The 21,708-nt window shown below is 39.9% G+C and overlaps 1 protein-coding gene across 1 annotated transcript in view; it reads left to right on the top strand.

The window, feature by feature from the left end:
* Positions 1 to 21,708, top strand: part of ANKRD31 (ankyrin repeat domain 31) — a 188,979-nt gene that overhangs the window by 144,197 nt on the left and 23,074 nt on the right. The window contains exons 25-26 of the mRNA XM_044680804.1: positions 1,190 to 2,237; positions 5,994 to 6,134. Coding sequence (XP_044536739.1) covers positions 1,190 to 2,237; positions 5,994 to 6,134 — 1,189 coding nt within the window. The remainder of the gene's footprint in view (positions 1 to 1,189; positions 2,238 to 5,993; positions 6,135 to 21,708) is intronic.

The raw sequence follows: 21,708 nt of genomic DNA, 5'->3' as shown, positions 1-21,708 counted from the left end.
GATAAGCATTTCCTCTCCTTTGGTCCCCTCTTTAAAAAGTTTGCCCATCACTGATCTAAGACATTTGTCCATGAGAACGTCTCCCTGTGCTCTGTACTGTTTAGCTTCTAAACTCAATACCTCTGTTACCATCCAAGGGGGGTTTGGGGTTAGAGGAATTTATTTATATTAGAGACTGGGACTTCTGGTAGATAGGTGTAGCTCAATCTCCCTGAAGGCTTCCCTTTAGGGAACAAGTGTAGATCTGTGGGGGAGGGTTAGGTAATGAATATTAGATAAGGTTATCCAAATTCCCTCTTCTACCTTCCCTTGCTTTAATAAACCAAACCATCCCTGTGTTTGTTACCTCTGCCTGGACTGTATCTGTAGCCCATCATGTATATCCTGTTGGCCTTTCCAAACCCTGTGTTATCTTCTGTTACTGGCCCTGAGTAACCATTTAGACCTATTCCCTGAACCTACCAATATCCCACTCATTACCACCCTGGTATTTCAGTTACATATTTCAAGGTCCATACGTTTCAAGTTAAGAACCCTGCACTAATAGGCTATTTGTAAATAGATTTCTTTTTTAGAAGACTCAAGCTCATAAAGTTGTCCAAATTCCAAACTCTCAGTACCATGATACTACTTTCTTCTCTAATAGATTCCATTACAGGTTGGTTTACAAATGTCTAGAAGACATGAATTTTTCTTTCATGGGTTATTATATGTATCGAGGGATCACAGTCTCATGAATCTAGAACTAGAAGGAAACTGTGTCCGATTAGTCCAGCTTCCTCATTTTACTGATAAGGAGATCAGAGCCATGGAGATGAAATATAACTAATTTGCCCAGAGTCACACAACTAAGACCAGAAGTAGAATTTGAACACAGATCTTCTGACTCCAGAACCAGTGCTGTTTCTTGTATTAATCTTAGATGTGATTAGATGTGAATTTAAGTAGCCATTCTAGAATACTTCCACTAAGCCATACTAGAGTCACCCCTTCCCTTAACAACAAAGCAGAATTCATTTTCCCCAAAAGGGGATACAATATAGAGACAGATGTTTAGCCTACTTGCTGTTGGTTAAATCTTAATTTGAAACAAAAGAACATTCATTTAGTGTGGAGAATGTTATTATGGTGGTGATGGTGTTGTCTTAAAGAAGCTTTGCATGTTTTTTCCCCTTTTTCCTTTCTATAGGGCTTCTGTAGAGTCTTTTAAACGTGGGGCACTGAGAGAACAACTGGCTAATCTGGCCACCAGACAAAAGAGCCTTTTAATGGTGGCCCAGAAGCAGAAAAAGCTAAGCCAAAAAATACAAAATTACAAGAACAAAGGAAACAGGTCTACTCTGGGTGTGAGGGAAGAATTGCCTGATTCAAGGAATTCCAATGAAAAGGACAAGGGCAGCGACCCTCCCCAAGTGGAAAGAACAAGGCAGCCTGGTTCAGTTTCTGTTCCTGTGCAGACCCCTGCCGATCCCACAAGGGAAATAGGTTGGAAAACACATGGGCCTCCTGAAAGTAGGCAAGAGGATAGTCAAAATTCAGATAGCTGCCTAAGTGAAAGAGGAACGCATGAGAAAGCAGCAGAGAGTCAATGTGTTCCTTTTACTGGACCGATCTCTAAACGAAGACGTGTAGATCACAGCTTGCCGAAGACATGGAAAAGCCGGAATACCCATGGCATCAAAAGAGTTAAACTGCTTCCCCAACGGGTGACTTCCAGTGCTGTAGCAGAATATTTACAAGAAGGAAATTATACCACAGTAATTACAGCCAAAGGAAGCAAATCTCTAAATCCCTCTGCAATAACTGAAACTTTAAATGTTTTAGAGACCACAAGTGCAACTGTCAGAAATAATACCCATCAGCCAAGCACTGTTTGTCATCTGGCGCTTGGCAGTTGTCTTTTACCAGGAAACACAGCTAAAAAAACTGTTTCTCAAGACACACCCAGGACAGTATCAGAATCGCTAGTGCAATCTTTTCTTACCCATCAAGGAAATGCTGGTGTAGATAGTGGTACTTTAGCTAGGAGGAAACTAAATCAAACAGAATCCAGACCAGTTGGTGCACTAGCAGATAACCGTCAGATTAATTTCTCCTCGGAGCCTGCCAATCAGAATAACAAGCAGGAACCTTTAAATTCCAGAGCCGAGATGAAAATGAAAAAAGCCCAGATCAAAGAACTGATTTCCCTGGGAAGAATTAAACCAGGAAATGATGTTCTGGAATTCAAAATGCAGGTATTGTCATGGGTATAAGCTCTAAAACAATATTAACATTGGAAAATAAATGTAGTCACATGTTATCTTTTTTAGGCTAGTAGGGTACCATGGTTCTAGAATTTAATGCTTGCCACAAAATAGATTCTTGAGTGCTTATATATTCCTACTCATTACTGTGGTTTCTGCCCTTTATATCAAGAACTGAATTGTCCTTTGGAGACTTTGAGTTTGCTGCTTCTGAATGAAAAATTATTCAAGAGCATCTTTTGCTTATTTATTATTTCCTCTTCTTGGAGTAAGGGGTTGGAATAATAAAAGTGATTGGCATTTATATAATACTTTTAAGGCTTGCAATGCATTTGATCTTCTTGCAAAAACCAGAGGTAGATTCTATTTTACCATGGAGGAAACTGAGGCTACTGAAATTTAAGTGACTTGCTCATGGTCTCATAGCTTGTATCCAAAGAGGATTTAAGCAGAGATCTTCCTGACTCCAAGTCCAGCACTCAATCATCTATTATCTGAAGGTATGGGCCATGAAACCTTTTCAGCAACCATCTTACTCACAGTCATTAAGCATTTATTAAGCACCAAATATGTGACAGGAACTGTGCCAAGCACAGGGGATATAAGGAAAGGCAAAACAGAGTTCCTGTCCTGGAGGAACTCACATTACAAGAGGAGAGTAAAATTTTAGACCCAATGGTGATTTCCTGCATTGTCTTTAGCCTTACTTCTCTCCATGGAGCTCCAGGACAGAACTGTTTGTATTATAGGGGGAAGGATTTAGATTTATCTAAATTTGGATTATCTTTGGTCATAGAGATTTGGAAACTACCAGTTTACCACTAAATAGTATCCTAGTGGACTGGGAGGGTTAATGTATCCTCAAAAGACACCTTACTTGAAAACTGAAAAAAAAAAAAAAAACTGAAGAGCAGCTTGGGTATTGGAAGAATCTGTAAGTACAATATTTTGTAGACATATAAAAACAAAGCCAGGTTAAGGGAAGAAAAAGCTTCTGTTAAAAACATGGTCCAAGTGGGGCAGCCGGGTGGCTCAGTGGATTGAGAGCCAGGCCTAGAGAGGGGAGGTCCTGGGTTCAAATCTGGCCTCAGACATTTCCCAGCTGTGTGACCCTGGGCAAGTCACTTAAACCCCATTGCCTAGCCCTTACCACTCTTCTGCCTTAGAACCAATACACATATTGACTCCAAGACAGAAGGTAAGGGTTTAAAAAAAAAAAAAAAAAAAAAGCATGGTCAAAGGATCGACTCTCTTCCAACAATTAAATCTGGAGAGCTTTTCTCTGAATTCAGTGTACTTGCTCTTGGTTGTAGTAATGCTCCTTCAAAAATGTGATTCATTAGGCTAATGTTGCCTGTACTTTTGTGCCAGGCTTTTTTCGTGTAACATATGCAGATCTACACAGAAATCCAAGAGTTTTATATTTATAAAAGTAAGAGTTCTTATAGAATGTGAATTACCAGAACATACGTTGCTGTGTTTGTAACATGAAGAGATTGGACTAGATTATCCTTAGCATTCTCTCCAATTTTAAATACTATGGATCATGTAGGTATCCATGGTGACCAGTGGATACTTGAAGAGACTTTGGAGGCTATCTAGTTTAACCATCTCTTTTTACAAATGAGAAAACTAGAGGCCCAACTTGCCTAGATAGTAAATATCAAAGGTGAGATTCGAATCTAGATCCTTCGATTCCAGAATCTGTGCTTTTCCCACTGTATCACACTAAGTGGAAATGGGAAACATAACTGGTACATGGAATTCATTTACTTGAGGAAAAAACATTTGAAAGAGGAGTCAGAGGTACAAAAGGCTGTCATTCATTCAAGAAACATTTAAGCGCCTACTGTATGCAGACACTGTGCTAAGCACTTGGGATACAAAAAGAGGCAAAGTAGCCTTTGCCCTCTAGGAGCTCACAATCCAAAGGAGGAGAAGCAAGCAAATATGTACAAATATGCTATATACAGGATAAATAAGAAATAATTAAAAGAGAAGCATTAGAATTAAGAGGGGCTGGGAAAAACTTCCTGTAGAAGGTGTGATTTTAGTGGAGACTTAAAGTAAACTAGGAGGTGGAGGTGAGAAAAAAGAGAATTCCAGGCACAGCCTGAAGGAGAATAGGCATTTTTAAAAGTATCTACTATGTACCAGGCACTGTGTTGAGTGCTAGGGATAAAAACAAAAAACAGAAGATAACGCCTGCCTACAAGGAGTTGACAGTTGACAATCTAATGGGAGAGACAACATGCAAACTAACATACTCAAAGCAAGCTATATACCTCCTAGTTTCCTTCAAGTCCCCAAGTGGCAGAATTTGAACCTAGTTCCTCTGTCTTCAACTCCATTGACCTCACTGTACCAAGGCTTCAGTTAATGCTATAAAGCCCAAGCAGCCTCAGCCCCTTCTGAGGACGAGCTCAGTAGGCTTGAGTGAGGCCATTGTGAGAAAATACTTATATTACGAAGATTGTTGACATTTCAGCAAAGGCTGAGCTAGCTGGCAACTTGTCAACCAGAAAGGTCTAGAAACCTGCATTTCTAATATGCTCAATGTATATCTTCTGCCTATGAATACACCAAGGCTAGCTAGAATTGATTCAAAAGCAATCCAACCCCCAACAAAAAACAGCTTTTGATGTCAAGATTCTTTCTATCCTGGAAACCTAAAGGCTCTTTTTGTCACGTTTTCATGTAGTTCCAGTGCCTTGTCACATTCTGTTAGCTGCTCTAGGAGCCAGAGAGCAGTATATTTGTAGATGTGATATTTCTGGACTTTTGCTACAAACAGCAATTTTTAAAAAATAATTTTTGAAAAAGGCAGTAATAATAGTATAGTAGATTGAGGGCCTCACGGTCACAAAGACCAAGGCTCAAGTCCCTCTTCAGGTGCATATTGGCTGTGACCCTTGATCATTCTTATTGGAACTTAAAGTGACATCCATTTGTCTAGTTGACTTCTTATCTATGACTTAAGTCAATAAGCATTGATTAAGAACATACTATATACTGGACACTGTGCTAAATACTGGGGATACAAAGAAGTGTACAAAACAGCCCCTATCCTCAAGGAGCTCAGAATCGAACAAGAGAGACAGCATGCAAATAAGAAGTAACTACATTAATGTCCTTCTGTTTAAGTTTTGGTCTCAAGCTATAGTCTGGGGCCTGACTTCAGACTAGGCTTTTTTGTCTTTGTTTCTTAAACCTTTACCTTTTAGTCTTAGAATCATTTAATTCTGAGGCAGAAGAGGGATAAAGACTCGCCAATTAGGGTTAAGTAACTTGCCCGGGATCACACAACAAGAAAGTGTCTGAGGCCAGTTTTGAACTCGAGTCATCCCAATTCCATGCTTGATACTCCATCTACTGTGCTGCCCACTTGTTCCAGACTAAGTTTTAGGAAAAAGGTGGGGGAAGTGATGAGGGAAGCCTCTAGGATTAATAGGGTAGTAGGAATTAACATTAACTCTACTAACTCTAAGTTCATAGGTACTTATTGCCAAATGACAATTTCATCATCATTTGAAGTAATTTAGTATTGTCTTAAAATCAACTCGTTTAAGGGAAGAAAACTGATTATGAAATTTATAGATTTTCTAGGTCCCATCAAACTAGTTTAAGTATTTCAAATTTTAGTTTAAACTGTCTGTAGTAACTTGGATTTTGCTGAGATTTTCCTTATGCTACTTATTCTTAAAAAAATAACCTTAATCTTTTTTTTTTTCAAAATTTTCATTTCAGGATGCTACTTACAAAGCCAGTATCTTACCGAATGGTAAAGTCAAGGCAAAAAATGGTGAGATTTATCAAAATCCAATCACCTGGATCAAAGCACTTTTAGGAAGTAACATTTCTGTGACCTGGAAGTATGTGTGGAATAAGGTAGGTTCAATGGCCATCCTTTTTCTTCCCTAGTTTAATATTCATAAAAAAAAGTGCTCCTTTAATGAAGGTAGAATTTCTCTGCTTCTCTCAAAAGTAGAGAGAGTGGAGATGCCAGTGAATCTGGGAGCTTGAGTGGACAGCCTAATTGAGTTAGTCATCATGTAGATCTTGCATAGACACTGCAGATGGACAAAGAACTTGATGCAAATGAAAAATTGCATTTAGAAATTGCTGTCACTTTTTAGCAATCTCAAATTAATTCTTGACCTCCAAACATACCTTTTTTTCTTTTCTTTTTTTTTTAAACACTAGCCTGGGATTCTCTGTGGCTGTGCATCATAGGACTTCAGGATTTTAGCTCTCATGAAAATCAAAATTGTGTGTACACCAAAGAATAGTCGATCATAAGTGGGTCTAACTAGACTTCATTAGATTCCTAAGGATGATGTGTGTGTGTGTGTGTGTGTGTGTGTGTGTGTGTGTTTACATAGGAGTGGCAAAAAAGACATTGAGGACATAGCAGAAAAGAAAATGAGCTGGTCTACAGGAATACCTAAAATACTGTTGTATTAAAATATTACAAAATATAAAAAAGACTCAGAGGGAGACCTCCAGCATGTTGGTATGTCCTTTATATGTAAGGAAGGGCATGGAAAAAAATAATCTCAGAGGATAGCAGAGGGAGTACTCACATTAAAGATGACATCCACCTTGATGTATCTTGAAGCTCATGTTTCTTTAGAATTTACAAAGCATTTTCCTTTCAACAACCTTAAGGGATAGGTAGTAGCTACCAGCTCAGAATTCTGTTTTTACAAAACAGAAAATTGCAAAGTTGTAAATTGTCCATGGTGGCATAGTAATAAGTGGGAGAACCAGGTAAGAAACAGGGCTAATGAGCACTCCTTTCCATAAAAAAATCTTTCCTGACACCCCCATTTTGTTTTCTCCCAAAACTACTTTGTATTTATTTTGAATATATTCTCTCTATAGTTAGATATGTGCATGTTATCATCTTTTTTTGATTTATGATCTCCCTTTAGGACAAAAATTGTTTTACTTTCATCTTTGCTGCTCTAAGGATTAGCACTGTGTCTGGTCCATTGTTGAGTTATTTCAATTATGTGACTTTTCTTGTCCCCATTTGGGATTTTCTTGTCAAAGATACTAAAGTGGCTTGCCATTTCCTTCTTGAACTCATTTTACAGATGAGGAAACTAAGGCAAATAGAATTAAATGACTTATCCAGGGTCACATAGCTGGGAAGAGCCTGAGGCCATATTTGAACCCAGGAAAATGAATTTTCCTGACTCCAGACTTGCTAACACTCTCCTCACACCAGCTAGCTGCTCCATTTGGCATTTTATTAGTGTTTGCTGATTGACTGATTGATCTATTGAACTGTGTAACAATGAACAATTTACAACTTCTCTGACTCTCAATTCTCTGTTCTGTTAAAAGAGAATTTTGAGAAGGGTTCTACTACCTATCCCACAGGAGGAAAAGGTAAAGATTTTGTTTTATATATGTTGAAGTTGAAATGCCTATAGGACATCCAGTTCAAAATGTCCATTAGGCAGTTCATGATGTGAAGCTGGAGATTAGAGCTAGATATATTTGGATAGATTTGAGAGTCACATAAAAGTGATATTTGAAGCCATAAGTCCAGAATAGGTCACCAAGTATAAATGTATAGGGAGAAAATCCTAGGACACTGCCTGGAGAGTATACCCAGGCTAGCTGGAAGATGATCTAACAAAGAGATAGAGAATGGCCAGAAGGTAGAAGGAAAACCAGGAGACAGGAGTATCACAAAAATCTAGAGAGAAGAATTATCCAGAAGAAGAAAGTGCTCAACAGTCTCAAATGTTGCCTGTGTGGTAAGAAATATGACAACTGAGAAAAGGCCATTAGACAGCAATTAAGAGAATAGTTCTTAATCATTTTTTGTCATTAAACCCTTTAGCAGCCTGATGAAACCTATGGACCCTTCCTCAGAAAGAATTCCAGGAAACGATAAATTTTATTGAGAGAACAATGAAAATTAAAATGCTACTTTCCCCATCTAATTCAGGAATCCTCTGAGATCTTTTGATCTGTGAATCTCAATTTAAGAATCTCTAAATTATGAGTTCATTGGAAACTTTGGTGAAAGCTGATTAATTTGAGTGATGAGGAAGAAGCCAGACTACAGAAGCATTCAAAAAGAGTGAAAGGCGAGAAATTGATTTTTCAAGGAATTTGGCTGAAAAAGGAGCAGAGATATAGGAGAGTAGTCAGTGGAGATGGTAGAATCCAGTGAGCTTTTTGTTTGTTTTAAGAATGAAATAGACTTGAACATGTGCAAGTAAGCTGGAAGGAATTAGTAGACCAATCAGTCAAGCAACAACTATTTATTTATTTGTTTAAAATTTTATTTTTTACTTTTCACCAATTACATGTAATGAAAAATTTCTTCACAAATTTTCCAAAGTTATATGATCAAACTTATCTCCCTCTCTTCCTTCCCTTTCCCCTCCCAATGCTGGTAGGTGATTCAATCTGGATTATATACATATTATCATGCAAAACATATTTCCATATTGTTCTTTTTTTTTTAACCCTTACCTTCTGTCTTAGAATCCTTACTGTGTATTAGTCCCAAGGCAGAAGAGTGGTAAGGGCCAGGCAATGGGAGTTAAGTGATTTGCCCAGGGTCACACAACTGGGAAGTATCTGAGGCCAGATTTGAACCCAGGACCTCCCATCTCTAGGCCAGGCTCTCAATCCACTGAGCTACCCAACCACCCCCTATATTGTTCATTTTTGTAAGTGAGTAATCTTATAAAACCAAAACCCTAAAACATAAATCCAAATAAATGAGTGAGAAATTGTATGCTTTCATCTGCATTCTGACTCCAACAGTTCTTTCTCTGGAGGTGGATTCTTTTTCATAAGTCCTTCAGAATTCTGGATCATTGTATTGCTGAGCATAGCTAAGTCTATCTCAGTTGATCATTCCACAATATTACTGTCACTATAACAGGTATTTATTTGGCACTATTAAATGCCAAGTCTTTCAACATATTTCTCCCCTTTTCAAACCACGTGAATCTCTCCCAAGAAGTCCTGGCCTCCAGTTCTACCCCTTTATGCAGGGTCTCAGCATCATGTCATGCTCTCAGTTAGGCCTCTTTCTACATAGTCAGCAGCACACAAAACCCACCAGGCTTGTTTGGAAGCCTGGTTATCCTTGTCTACCCTTTAACCCCTGAATGAGCTATTTACTACCTGCCTTTTGGTTTCTTGGAGAACATCAAAATCACCTTTTTTGACTGATGGTCAGAATTGCTATCTTCTCACACCACTCGGTGCTCTGTGGGCATTCACTCCCCCTAGAAATCCTGTTACCTCTGAGCTCTTACTGTCAGGGTCTTACACCAGCTTTCAGGTTCTCTGCATGAGTGCTTGCTTCCCTGTTTCTTCTATCCTTCTCTTCAGGTCATGGGCTTTTCCTCTTAGTCTGTGACCTTAGCCCCTGTCAAACATCCAGGGTTTTTCCTTCTGCCCTAGCCTTTATCCCTTCTGGTTCTTCCTTCCTACCTACCCAAGGCTTCAAGTGCCCAGAACTCAAATCTAGAGGCTCTCAAAGTATCATAAATCCCATTTGTATGTTAACAACAATTCTTACTTTCCCCTCCAGGAAAATCCCTGACAACATTTAAAATTCTTGAGATCTCAATTTGCATCTTAACATAGAGGGGGGGGGGGGGAAGGAGTGGGAGGGGGGGGAAGGGGTAAATTCACTGTTCCTTTTTGAGCCAGGAAGTGTGTGAACATTTTGCCACCTAGGCAAATAGCGCTAGCTGGGTCTCCTGGGGACGTAGACATTATTACCCTAGAGAAGGCCGCTGTGGGGTTTTGGGGCTCAGAATACAGGACACCCTGGCAGGAAGCCAGGAGGAACATAAGTTATTTCTCATGGACCTTCAGAGGAAAGAGACTATGAGCTTTCCATTCTAAATGTACACACCCACTGGTATTAGAGTACCCCAGTCAAGCCTGAGGAAGACTGGTTAGCAAATGCCCTGCTGAACCCAAAGAAGTGATTCCATCTCATTGTCTATTGAGCAAACAGGGGAGTCAAAGCCTTCTTTATGATTTTACCCATAATACCTGAAAAATATTGTTTGACTTTCAGTCTCCTGCAGGGAAAAGCCTTCACTTGAATAACTGCCAACAAATTACCCTCTAGAAGGTATTTCCAATATGAAAACAATTCCTCAGCACTGATGAGTGATTGCTCATTAGTAGTGCTGACCTGCCTAGCTACACTTTGAGATTTGATCAAGGAAAGAGCTCTCACCCAAAACATCTTTTTTCCTTGAGAGCCAAAGAGCTTTAAGGATTTGCTCCTTTGGCTAGTGGTGCAGTGGCTACATCCCTGGGCTTGGTGTGAGGGAAAACCTGTTCAAACCCCTGCCTCAGACACTTATTGGTCATAACTCTGGGTGAGGCATTTAACCTCTTTGCCTTGGTTACTTTGGCTACAGAATAGGAATGGTATTAATAATAGCTACCTCACAAAGTTGCAAGGATCAAATGAGAAAATATTCATAAAAAGCACTTAGCGCAATGCCCTGCATATAGTGTTGCTGTTGATCAGTCATGTTCAACTCTCCATGGTCCCCATTTGGGTTGTTTTTTTGTTTTGTTTTGTTTATAAATACTGGAGTGCTTTGCTGTTTCCTTCTCCAGCTCATTTTACAAATGAGGAAACTGAGGCAAAACAGGGTCGAGTGACTTGCTTAGGGTCACACACCTACTGGTGTCTAAGGTCAGATTTGGAATCAGGGAGATGAGTCTTTCTGACTCCAGGCCCAGCCCCACCTAAATACTCCTGGCATGTAGCAGGTGCTATATAAATACTTATTCCCTTCCTTTGGAGTCAACCTGTGGTCATTTAAAGGGTAAATATCGGCCGGTGAAAGAAAATATTGTTGTCCACAATTTAATGTGTTATTTGATTAAATTCAGCAGGCACCTGAGAATCTATCTACTAGGCCTACACACATTGCTGGGTGCTGGGAACATAAAGACCAAACCAGAACAGCTCTTATCCTTATTGAGGCTGGATGGCATAATAGATTGAATATTAGAGACCTGAACCTGGAGTTAAGAAGACTTTGAATCCTGACTCAGATAACAGTTACAAGCCACATGGGGCGGCTTAGGTGGCATAGTAGTTAGAGCGCTGGGCCTGGAGTCAGGGAAGACTCATCTTCCTGAGATTAAATCTGACCTCAGACACTTCTTAACTGTGTGATTCTAGGCAAGACACTTACCCCTGTTGGCCTAAATTTCCTCATCTGTCAGTTGTGCTGAAGGAAATGACAAACCATCCCAGTGTCTTTGCTAAGAAAATGTGTAAGACATGCTTTCTATAGTTTTTAAGTAGTTGTGACTTACACTTAATTCATGTATTCAAAGATGCCCATAATTGGTTTGAAGCATCTGATAGCAATTAATTTTCAGTGGATTTGATAACTTGTTTTAAAAAGGGGGGGGGATGGCTAAATCAAAAGTCTCCATTTAACTAGCTTACTCTAATTTAGATTCTAATGAGCAGAGGGCCCAAATCAAGGAAACAACTATTTGACTCTTTTTATCTTTAAAATTTAAAGGTTTCATAAATGCATGCCATATTTTAAATTTCTTCTTTAATTTCACATAAGGGAAAGTGAAATCTTTATTGCTAATAATCCATAATAATGATTGATATAATGCTGTATTTCTAAAAACTGCTTTGGAAAAACATGAACTGATGAATCAGTTCTCATATGGCCTTGGGAATCATTTTAGTGACTGCTAGTCAAGCAGCTACCCAGATTCTACGGGGGATAGGAAAAGAAGGAGGAGTATAGAGCTGCCTTGGCATAGAAGGCCTCCTACCACCTCTTCTCTTTCCTCAAATGACATCTAGTCCAATCTTCATGTTACAGATATGGAAGCTAAAGCCCTTAGGGAGAGTGTGTATGAAATGGCTTAATGAATGCTTGTTTGCCCAATATCACACTGTGACAGGGACAGGACTCAAAACCAGGTCCTCTGACTCCAGCTTCAGTGTTCTTTCTATGCATCACCCTGGTTTCATAACAATCCTGGAGTTTTTGCTTTCAGTTATCCTGGGAAAAGAGCAGGAACCTTGGGAGACAGGTCACCACCATACACGAGGGTGTTAGGTGTTGCAGTGGATAGAGTGCTGGCCCTGGAGTCAGAAAGACTCATCTTCCTTTGTTCAAATCTGGCTTCAGTGGAATCAGTTTTGAGAGGAAAGAACAGCCAGGTCTATTGGGGTATAGAATTCTATCTTACCCTACAGAGAAGTTGAAAGGGAATAAGGAAGTCAGGGTGTAGGTAAGGGAGTATTAAAAGGGAGGGAAAGGTTGGGGGGGCAGGGGAGTGCCATTAATAGACCTTAAAGAGAAATAGAAGGGGAACAAGAAGGGAGAGGGTGGGAAGAAAAGTAAAATAAGTGTGGGAAAAGGGGGTACTGATTAAAAGCAACTGGTATGGAAGGAAATAGTGAAAGAAGAAAGAGCAGGATTAAAAGAAGAAATCAAAATGATGGGGAATACACAGGTGGTGATCAAATCTGACCTCAGACACTTAAGCTGTATGACCCTGGGCAAGTCACTATTTTCCTCAGTCCCTCATCTATAAAATGAACTGGAGAAGGACATGACAAATTACTCCAGTATTTCTGCCAAGAAAACCTCAAATTGGGTCACAGACTCAGACATGACTCAACAACAACAACAACATACACAAAGAGAAAACCCAGCCTTGTACTGAGTAGGCATTTAGCAAATGCCTGTTGAATTGAATCAAATTGACTAGAGCAAGAGCACACCCAGCTGTAGTCAGTGGATTCCCCTCAACACCCCCAGACACCCCTGGCCTCTTTACAACTGGGTTAACTCGTGTTGCCTAGTGCATTGAAACAGCCCCATCTCTACTGAAATAGTTCTGCCCTATGTCCCTAATGACCTCCTTTAAAGGGAAAAAAAAAAGGACAGTGATTTTTTTTTGTCTTGCTTCTCCGAAGTATTTGGGGAGGTAGCAAGACAGTTGTGCGATGGACAGAGAAGTAGACCTGAAGTCAGGTTGACCTGAGTTCAAATCCTAGCTCAGTCATGTACGGTCTGTGTGACCCTGGGCAAGTCACAACCCCAGTTCCTCATATATAAAATGGTGATACTAATAGCACCTTCTTCTCAGTGTTGTTGTGAGGACCAAATAAGATCCACTTTGCAAATCTTAAAGAGCTGTCAGGACTCCAAAATTAACCCCTTGCTAATACTTCTCATTTTATTGAGCTATCATGTTCCCCAGACCCAGACCCAACTGTGGAGCATATCTCACCCAATCAAAATGCACTGCAAGCTTGGCACATCAGTCCTTTGAGGGTGTATATTCAGGGTGAACTCTGCTTCTGTCAATCAGTTATCGTCAAAACTATGAACCAGAATTATGAGTCAACTCAGAACAACCATGTCAGCTTTAAATAATGGAAGACACCTCCAGGAACCATGTCCCAGCGAACATGGCTCCATTATAAATAGACTTTCAAGCACCAAACAGGACAGACTCTGAGAATAGATGCTTTGATGCTGGGCAAACTCTGTCTTGTGGCTAAGCTAACTTCACCATCATTACAGCTATACCCTCTTTGTCTTGTCAACTATAGTTTCGAGGCTGTACCTTGGCATTTTGGGTTAGGCTTTGGTAAGAGTCTTTCCCCATCCTGCCACCACTCATCCTTAGTCTTCAATAGAATAAAACTTTGCTTGCTTTTAAAGTATCTGATAGGTACTTTGGGTTATTTTCATGTCCCATTTGAGTAAGTAGTCTACAGCTATGATTATTATTATTAGACATTACTGATTGCTCCTTCCTTCTTAGTCCTCTGTCCTCCTCATCTACTATATTCAGCAGGAAGAGATATCCAGGTACAGTTGGTTGGTTTCTTGGTAAGAATGCATGTGACACATTCTCATGGTTTTCCTATCTTCCTAAACATGACTCTCTGCGTCTCCTTACTGGCTTCCTATATCTCTGCTCTTTAAACATGGGTGTTTCTCCACACAAGGGTTCTTGGTTCTTTTTTCTCTATATACTCTCATCCATTTCTGTGGCTTTATTTTGCCGGGTTTGAACCTAGGACCTCCTGTCTCTAGGCCTGACTCTCACTCCACTGAGCTACCCAGCTGCCCCTTTATTTGCTCATTTTTGAGTGACTCTCAAGTCTGTAGCCCCTTCCCCTTTTCCCCTAGAGTCCAATACTGCCTGCTAGATATCACTATTTGTGTATTTCAACAACACCTCAAATTAAACACATATAGGGGCAGGTAAATGGCTTAGTGGATTGAGAACCAGGCCCAGAGGCAGGAGGTCCTGGGTTCAAATGTGACCTCAGATACTTCCTAGTTGTGTAAGCCTAGACAAGTCAATTTACCCCTATTGCCTAGCCCTTACCACTCTTTTGCCTTGGAATCAATATATAGTATTTATTCTAAGATGGAAGTTATGGGTTTAGAAAAAAAAATTAAACATATCTGAAATCTAATTTGGTATCTTCCTCCACAAAATCTACTTCTCATTCTCTAATGATAACACTATCATCTTCCCAGTAACTCAGGGACCTTGGGATCGTCTTTGACTCTTCCCTTTCCCTTATCCCACCTTACCCCCACATCTAGTTAGTGGCCAAGTCCTATTGATTCTACACTGACAGTAGCTCTCAGATCCATTGTGTCTTCTAGGTGGCTCATTGGATAGAGTGCTGGGCCTGGCAAGACTCCTTCCTGAGTTTAAATCTAGCTTTAGATACTTATTAGCTTTGTGACCCTGGGCAAGTCACTTAACCCTCAGTTTTCTCATCTGTAAAATGAGCTAGAGAAAGATAAAGCAAACCACTCCAGCATCTATGCCAAAAACAAACAAAAAAAATTGCCTAACACTAAACAAACAAACAAAAAACTAAAACCCAACAGTAACAAATGGGGTCACAAAAAGCTGGACATGACTGAAGAAGAGCAATAAAAAATCACCCTGCTTCAAGCCCTCATCTCTCCTTTTCTAACTATTGAATGAATTTTCTGGGTTAACAACATTTATTGCTAATCGGATCCCATTATTATAGCTAGAAATTCACCATTCATGGCCTAAAAGAACTGAAAGTCCCTGCCACGTGGACTAGCTTTGCACTAAAAATGCAGTGAGAATTGATTCAGGGGACTAAGGCTAAAAAGATTGACATAGTTCCCCTATGACACCTAAAGCAAAAAATGCTTAGTCCATGAGTAGTTGGGACTTCTCAGGCCTGTTGGACTTCCCACATAAGTGTCAAACATACCTTCTCAGCAAAAATAGAAGCAAGAGTTGAGAGCCAGGCCTAAAGACAGGAATCCTAGGTTCAAATTTGACCTCAGACACTTCCTAGCTGTTGGACCGGGGGCAAGTCATTTAACTCCTATTGCCTAGCCTTTATCATTTTTCTGCCTTAGAACCAATATACAGTATTGATTCTAAGATGGAAGGAGAGGGTTTAAAAAAAGTGGAAGCAAGGAGATTTATATTCAACATTTGTACTCAATGAGTAAGTTCTGTGTCTTTGCTGAATTTCTTTTCAAAGCTAATGTTGAATAAATTTTCTTTCATTGAAGGTTATTTGTTCTAAGAGTATCCATTATAGTCTAAAACAAGCCTGAACCAATAAAGCAGCCCAACTCTGGTCTGCCCCAAAAGGCCTCTAACATTTCTTGACTATTTCTTCTCTACCTATCCAACATTATAGCCTAAATAGAACCATTTCTTATATAGTTCTATCCTATCTCCCTTGCCCATATCTCTATCCCGTTTCTCAAGGCCCAATTCTCTGCAGTGGGTTCCCCTAGTTTTAGCAGTTCCTGTATCCCCAGCTCAACTTAATCACTTAACAGTCAGATTAGCTTTTACCAAGGAATAATTATTTCAGATTTATAGTAGAAACAATTACATAAATATTCCCCCAACTCCCGGGGATATAATACCTCCCTATACTACCTCAGTCTCTAGGGATGGGAGGAATATAAGATAGTTCTCATATAGTCTGGCCCCATGAATTTCAAGTCCAAAGCCTTTTGGAGTTAAGTGTCTGGCACCCTGGATTCTCGGGGCTCCCTTCCTGAGCTAGCTGCAACCTCCATGCATATAAAAATGCCACAGGTCCTAAAACCAAAAGAGTAATCAAAACTGAACAAAATACTAAGCCCCTTTCTCAGAACCACAGTGCCTAGAATGGGATTGAGAGGAAGGGAAAGGTAGCTAGCTCCATTTAAAGTGCCTCTGCTTTGGTTGAAAAGGGCTTTCCCCCTCTCCAGATATGTATTACCAGTTTCAAGCCAGGAGCATTTTGCCTGACTCCTAATTGGCAGACAGAATGATGACTCAGTGCTACCTGCCTGGGAGAGGGGCAGAACCTGGGAGAAAAGAAACTTCTTCATTGTTCAACTAGAAGAGAGACCCTGATGTTACCCAAAGAGAAATTTCCAAAAGTCTCTGGGAAGACAAATTGGAAATCAGAAACATGTTAAGACATTGATTTCCCCCTGTCTGTTCTGGAAGAGAGTCTTTTCTTTTTCCTCTTTAGTCAGTCCCAAACAGGGTCTGAAACCTCATGAATCTCACTTTCAAAACAGGAGTAAAGAATCTCTCTTTCCAAAGTTCTTGTATTAATTCCTCCCCTCATAAAGACTTTGAGTCATCATCATTCTCTCAACCAGTTAGGAGAGTCTTATGCAAAATACTGCAAGCTTAAAACCTGAATTACATGAGGAATAAGTGAGTAGAACATTTTGGTTGGACTGTACAGAATATGAAAGAGGGTAACAATAATAAAAGCTAACATTTATATAGCACTTACTCTGTGCCATGCACAGTGCTAACTGCTTACAATTATTATCTCATTTTATTCTGAGGGGTAGATGCTATTAGTATCCTATTTTAAAGTTAAGAAAATTGAGGCAAAGATTAAGTGACTCATCCAGGGTCATGTAGCTAAAAAGTATCAGAGACCAGATTTGAACTTGGGTCTTCCTGACTCTGAGCCAGGTTGTCTATCTGCTGTGTCCCCGAGATGCCAATTGTATAATTGGTCTGGAAAAATAGGTATGTACTGTAAAAGATTTAAAATAAATAGAAGAGTTTGCTTTTTTAACCTAGGTACATTCTATCCCAGAGCCACTGGAGCTTTTTGAGCAAAAGGGTGGTGTGGTTAGTCCCAAGCTTTCTCCCCATATAGAGAATGAATTATAGAAAGGAAAGAGAGACTGGAGTCAGGGAACCCCATGAGGAGATTTGCAATAGTCCAGGCAAGATATGTTGATGATCTGTGGCAGCCATGTGAGTGGAGTTAAGGGGGAAGAGATACAAGAGATGTGGAGTCAGGGTAAGGTGAGGAAAAGTAGAAAGTTAGGGATGCTACAGAGATTTCCACACTGGTGCACTTAATAAATAAAGGGAAAATTAGTAGAAAAGAAAGTTTTGCAGGAGAAGACTTTTGTTTTGAAGATGGTGAGTTTGAGAATTCTATGGGACATCCAGTCTGAAATATCTAGTTAATTGGTTGGTATTGAAGGATTGGAGTTCAGGAGAAAGATTAGGTTTTGGTATTTTATCTAGAAGTCATCTGCATAGAGATGGTAATTAAACCCATGGTAGTTAATAAGATCACTGAAAGGGAAAGAGTATAGAGAGAGGGAAGAGAAGAGGACCCAGAATGGTATAGGGTCAGTGGATAGATAATCCAGAAAAGGAGAGCACTCACTTTTCTCAAGTTTCTCATAAGACATTGTCTAGACCTCTCCATTACATTTGCCATACTCTTCCTTGTAGAATTATTATTTGTCTGCATGTTATTTCTCCTCATTGATTTCTAAGCAACTTGAGAACAGAGTATCTGTTTATCTGTGTATCCCAAGTGTCTAACATGATGTCTTACATGTAGCAGGTTATAGATGTTTGTTGAACAGAACTGAAATTTCCAGTTGCCAGCATTAATCATAAATCTTGATACCAGCTCAGTAATCATTCTGAGACCTCACTGTCCTAGGCTTCCATATTGCTACACAGAGAGATTTCTTGAGTTTAACTAAGGGATGCAGAACTCATAAAATTAGGTTCTTCTTGTGTATAAGTTATTGGCCTTGTACTGAACTCAACATGCTAGAGAGCACATTAACTCTTTTGGGTTACTGAAGTTATCGCTTATACCCTGTTGTATTAGCTATCATTATAAAGAGAGCCCAAATGGTATCAGTGCACTTCAAATGAAGACTTCAGGAGCTAAGTCAAAGCATGCTGGATCTGGACCCAGTTCTGTTTCCAGTTTCCCTTTAGCCCTTCAGTGAGAATAATGGGAAGAGGTGAGGAGTGTTTTGATGAGGCTGCCTAACATTATCAGTGATGGGCAGAAATAATCCATACTTTCTCTATCTTGGTTATGATGTTACAGAGCTGGTGAAATTTATTCAGGGTCTTCCTATCTTTGCTTCTAGAAAAGCCCTAGAGATCTGTGTTTGACTAAATGAATTTCATCATACAGATTAGACCTGACCCAGACTTAAGTCTCTTAAGACTCCATATCTGTATGGAAGTTGTAGAAGAAGCAGATTCAAGTTTTATGTAAGGAAAAACTTCCTGATGACTCATGCAATCCAAAAGTAGAATGAGCTACATTGGAAATTAATGGGATTCCTCTCATTTGAGGTTAAGTAAAGTCTAGATGATGAATTGTTTGGTGTCATAGAAAGAATACTTTTTTAGGTACAGGTTGGCCCAAAAGACTTCTGAAGGCCCTTTCAACTCTGATATTCTGTAATACAAGATCCAAGGCTACCTAAGAGATTTATTTCTTTTTCTGCACATATCCAAGGAAAACTGAAGCCTCTGTCTCAGCCAAAGAAAGGGTCTTGCCTCCTTCGAGTGTCTTTTCTTCAGAATCTAAAATGAGGCAGAGTGTCCTTTAAGCTTTGAGTCTTCCCTGAATCTTACTTACCAGTCCCTTGAATATCTACCATTCTTGCCTCTGAATAGACTCTGACCCTGTGAAATAATATCCCAAATAAAATCTGAACAAATATTTTATGTAGTATATAAAACTAGAACCCAAATGGATAATTTTTTACATTCAAAAGTCAGGGAAGAGAGCCAAGATAGTGGAGTGGGAAAAAACAATGTAGCTGAGCTCCCATGCACAAAACTCCTCTAAATAGATCTAGAAAATGCACCAGACTGAATCCTGATGGAAAAATCTAGAAAAGGTCACGGTGAGTTAATTGACTAGCCCAGGTCAATAGAGGGAGACTAGGACATCTCCTGATACTGGGGACTGGATTGAGTCAAAAGCAAACACCCAGGGAGAGGTGTGTACAAAGGCAAAAGGAGGTCCCAGGCTCCTACAGGGGAACAGTGATTCAGAGAAGTGTGAACTGGAAGTTTTATTATCCACTACTTAATTCTGGGTCACTGAAAAACAGACCTGCTCATGGAGTTGACTTTCCCTAATAGAGAAGCCCTGAGCAATATATTGAGAAAGAAGGAAGTTCAGAAGCCAGCAGCAGCATCTGATCCAATTTGCAAAGTCATAACCAGGGCAGGAATCCTAGACCAAAGGGGAGCCTTATGTTATGTCACTTTGAACCAGCAGAACTTCCTAGCCAATTGATAAGAGCTGAGTCCAGCAGCATTCTATTATTGATCTTGTAAAGGGTAAAAATTATGGTTGGACTTGTAACAAATAAAATGGATATATTTTAAAATATTAGGGGTTTATTTAAAGCCATTTTGATAGTTATAGCCACGTGCCTGATAAGAGCTCATTCAAATTGCCACGCCATTACCTCTGCCCACCTGGCTGCTTCATAGGAAAGAGAGTGTCCCAATCAAGTCCTGAATCTTTATACCCCTGTCTACGTAATCACACTTCCAGTCCACCTCATTAACCAAGAGGAATCATGGGAAATGTAGTTTTGAAAGAGTCCTAAATGTCCACAGGAAGTTTAGATCATGGATCTCAATATTAAGACCCCCAAATTTCCAATATCACAGACTGAATATTTAAGAGTGTGGTTGCCAGTAATTGATTACTCAATTCCAAATGAAAGACTCAAGTCAGAATGACTTTTATGGTAGTTTATTTACAAATAGGAAGAGTGAAAGTAAGGAAAATTAGAGAGAGAGAGAGAGAGAGAGAGAGAGAGAGAGAGAGAGAAAGAAAGAGAGAGAAAGAGAAAGAGAAAGAGAAAGAGAAAGAGAAAGAGAAAGAGAAAGAGAAAGAAAGAGATAATTACTCGGGCCTGGTCTGAAGGTCTGAACCAGACAGGGCTTCAGAGGCCCCAGCAAAGGGAGGCACAGAGGTTAATTAAACAAGGCTTCTAGCCACGAAGCCTCCTCCAAGACAAGAGGCCCCTTTGGAAGCTGGTGCCTCCAGAAAAGCCAAGGAAAGGGAGTCAGCCTTTCACTCGCACATGTGGCAGTCCAAAAAGGAAACAGTCTGAGGTCTCAAGCCTGAGTTCCTCCAAGGCCAAGTTCAAAGGGCAAAATCCTCCTCACAGGAAGTTAGCATCATATTTAAAAGATAGTTCTTTGGGTCACTTCCTGTGTCCATCTTCCAGTTTTATGTTCCAGTTTTATAAATGGCAGCTTTAACCTTGCTTCAGACTGCCCAGGGGGCCGTCAGTTGTTTTTGATTTGTCACTCAATAGCACATGTAGGTCATAGACGTCCCCACCCCCCACTTAATTCCCAAGTGGGGTGTATACATTCCTGGTGGCTAAAGTCTAAAGAATAAATAGGGGAGAGAGAATTCCATCTTCATAATCTGACAAATCCCAGGTCAGAACTTGCAGAGCTCAGACAAGGGAAACAGGATTCAGACTTTAACTGAGATCAGATCACTTTGGAAGAACTAAGAGCTTGCAGGTATCCAGCCTGTCCCTGAGATGATGGAATACCATAATACTCAAATCTCCCCAAAAAGCAGCATCAGGACCATCCCAGATCTTCCCCCCAGAAAGTGTGGCAAGGCCCAGGCTTTAACATCACATCCAAAGAAGAATAATGGACAAAAATAAAAAGAACCCTATCAATTAGGACACTTCCCAAAGGGATCATAAAAATAGGGAAAGTGCCTATTTGTACAAAAATTTGTAGCAGCAGCAAAGAATTGGAAATTGAGAAATCGTCTATCGATTGGGGGATTGGCTGAATAAATTGTGGTATATGTTGGTGATGGAATACTGTTGTACTACAAGAAATAATAAGCATGATGATTTCAGAAAAAAACTGGAAAGATCTACATGAACTGATGCAGAGCAAAATAAGCAGAACTGGGAGAACATTGGACCCAGTAATAGCAATATAATCTGGTGATCAACTATGAACGACTTAGCTATTCTCAGCCATGCAATGATCTGGGACAATTCTGAAGGACTTATGATGAGGAATGCTCTCCACCTCGAGAGAAAGAACTTCTCTGACTAGTACAAAT

The sequence above is a fragment of the Gracilinanus agilis genome, chromosome 1, assembly GCF_016433145.1.
Source record: "Gracilinanus agilis isolate LMUSP501 chromosome 1, AgileGrace, whole genome shotgun sequence".
Lineage (NCBI taxonomy): Eukaryota > Metazoa > Chordata > Mammalia > Didelphimorphia > Didelphidae > Gracilinanus > Gracilinanus agilis.
This window is presented reverse-complemented; position numbering and strand designations above follow the sequence as displayed.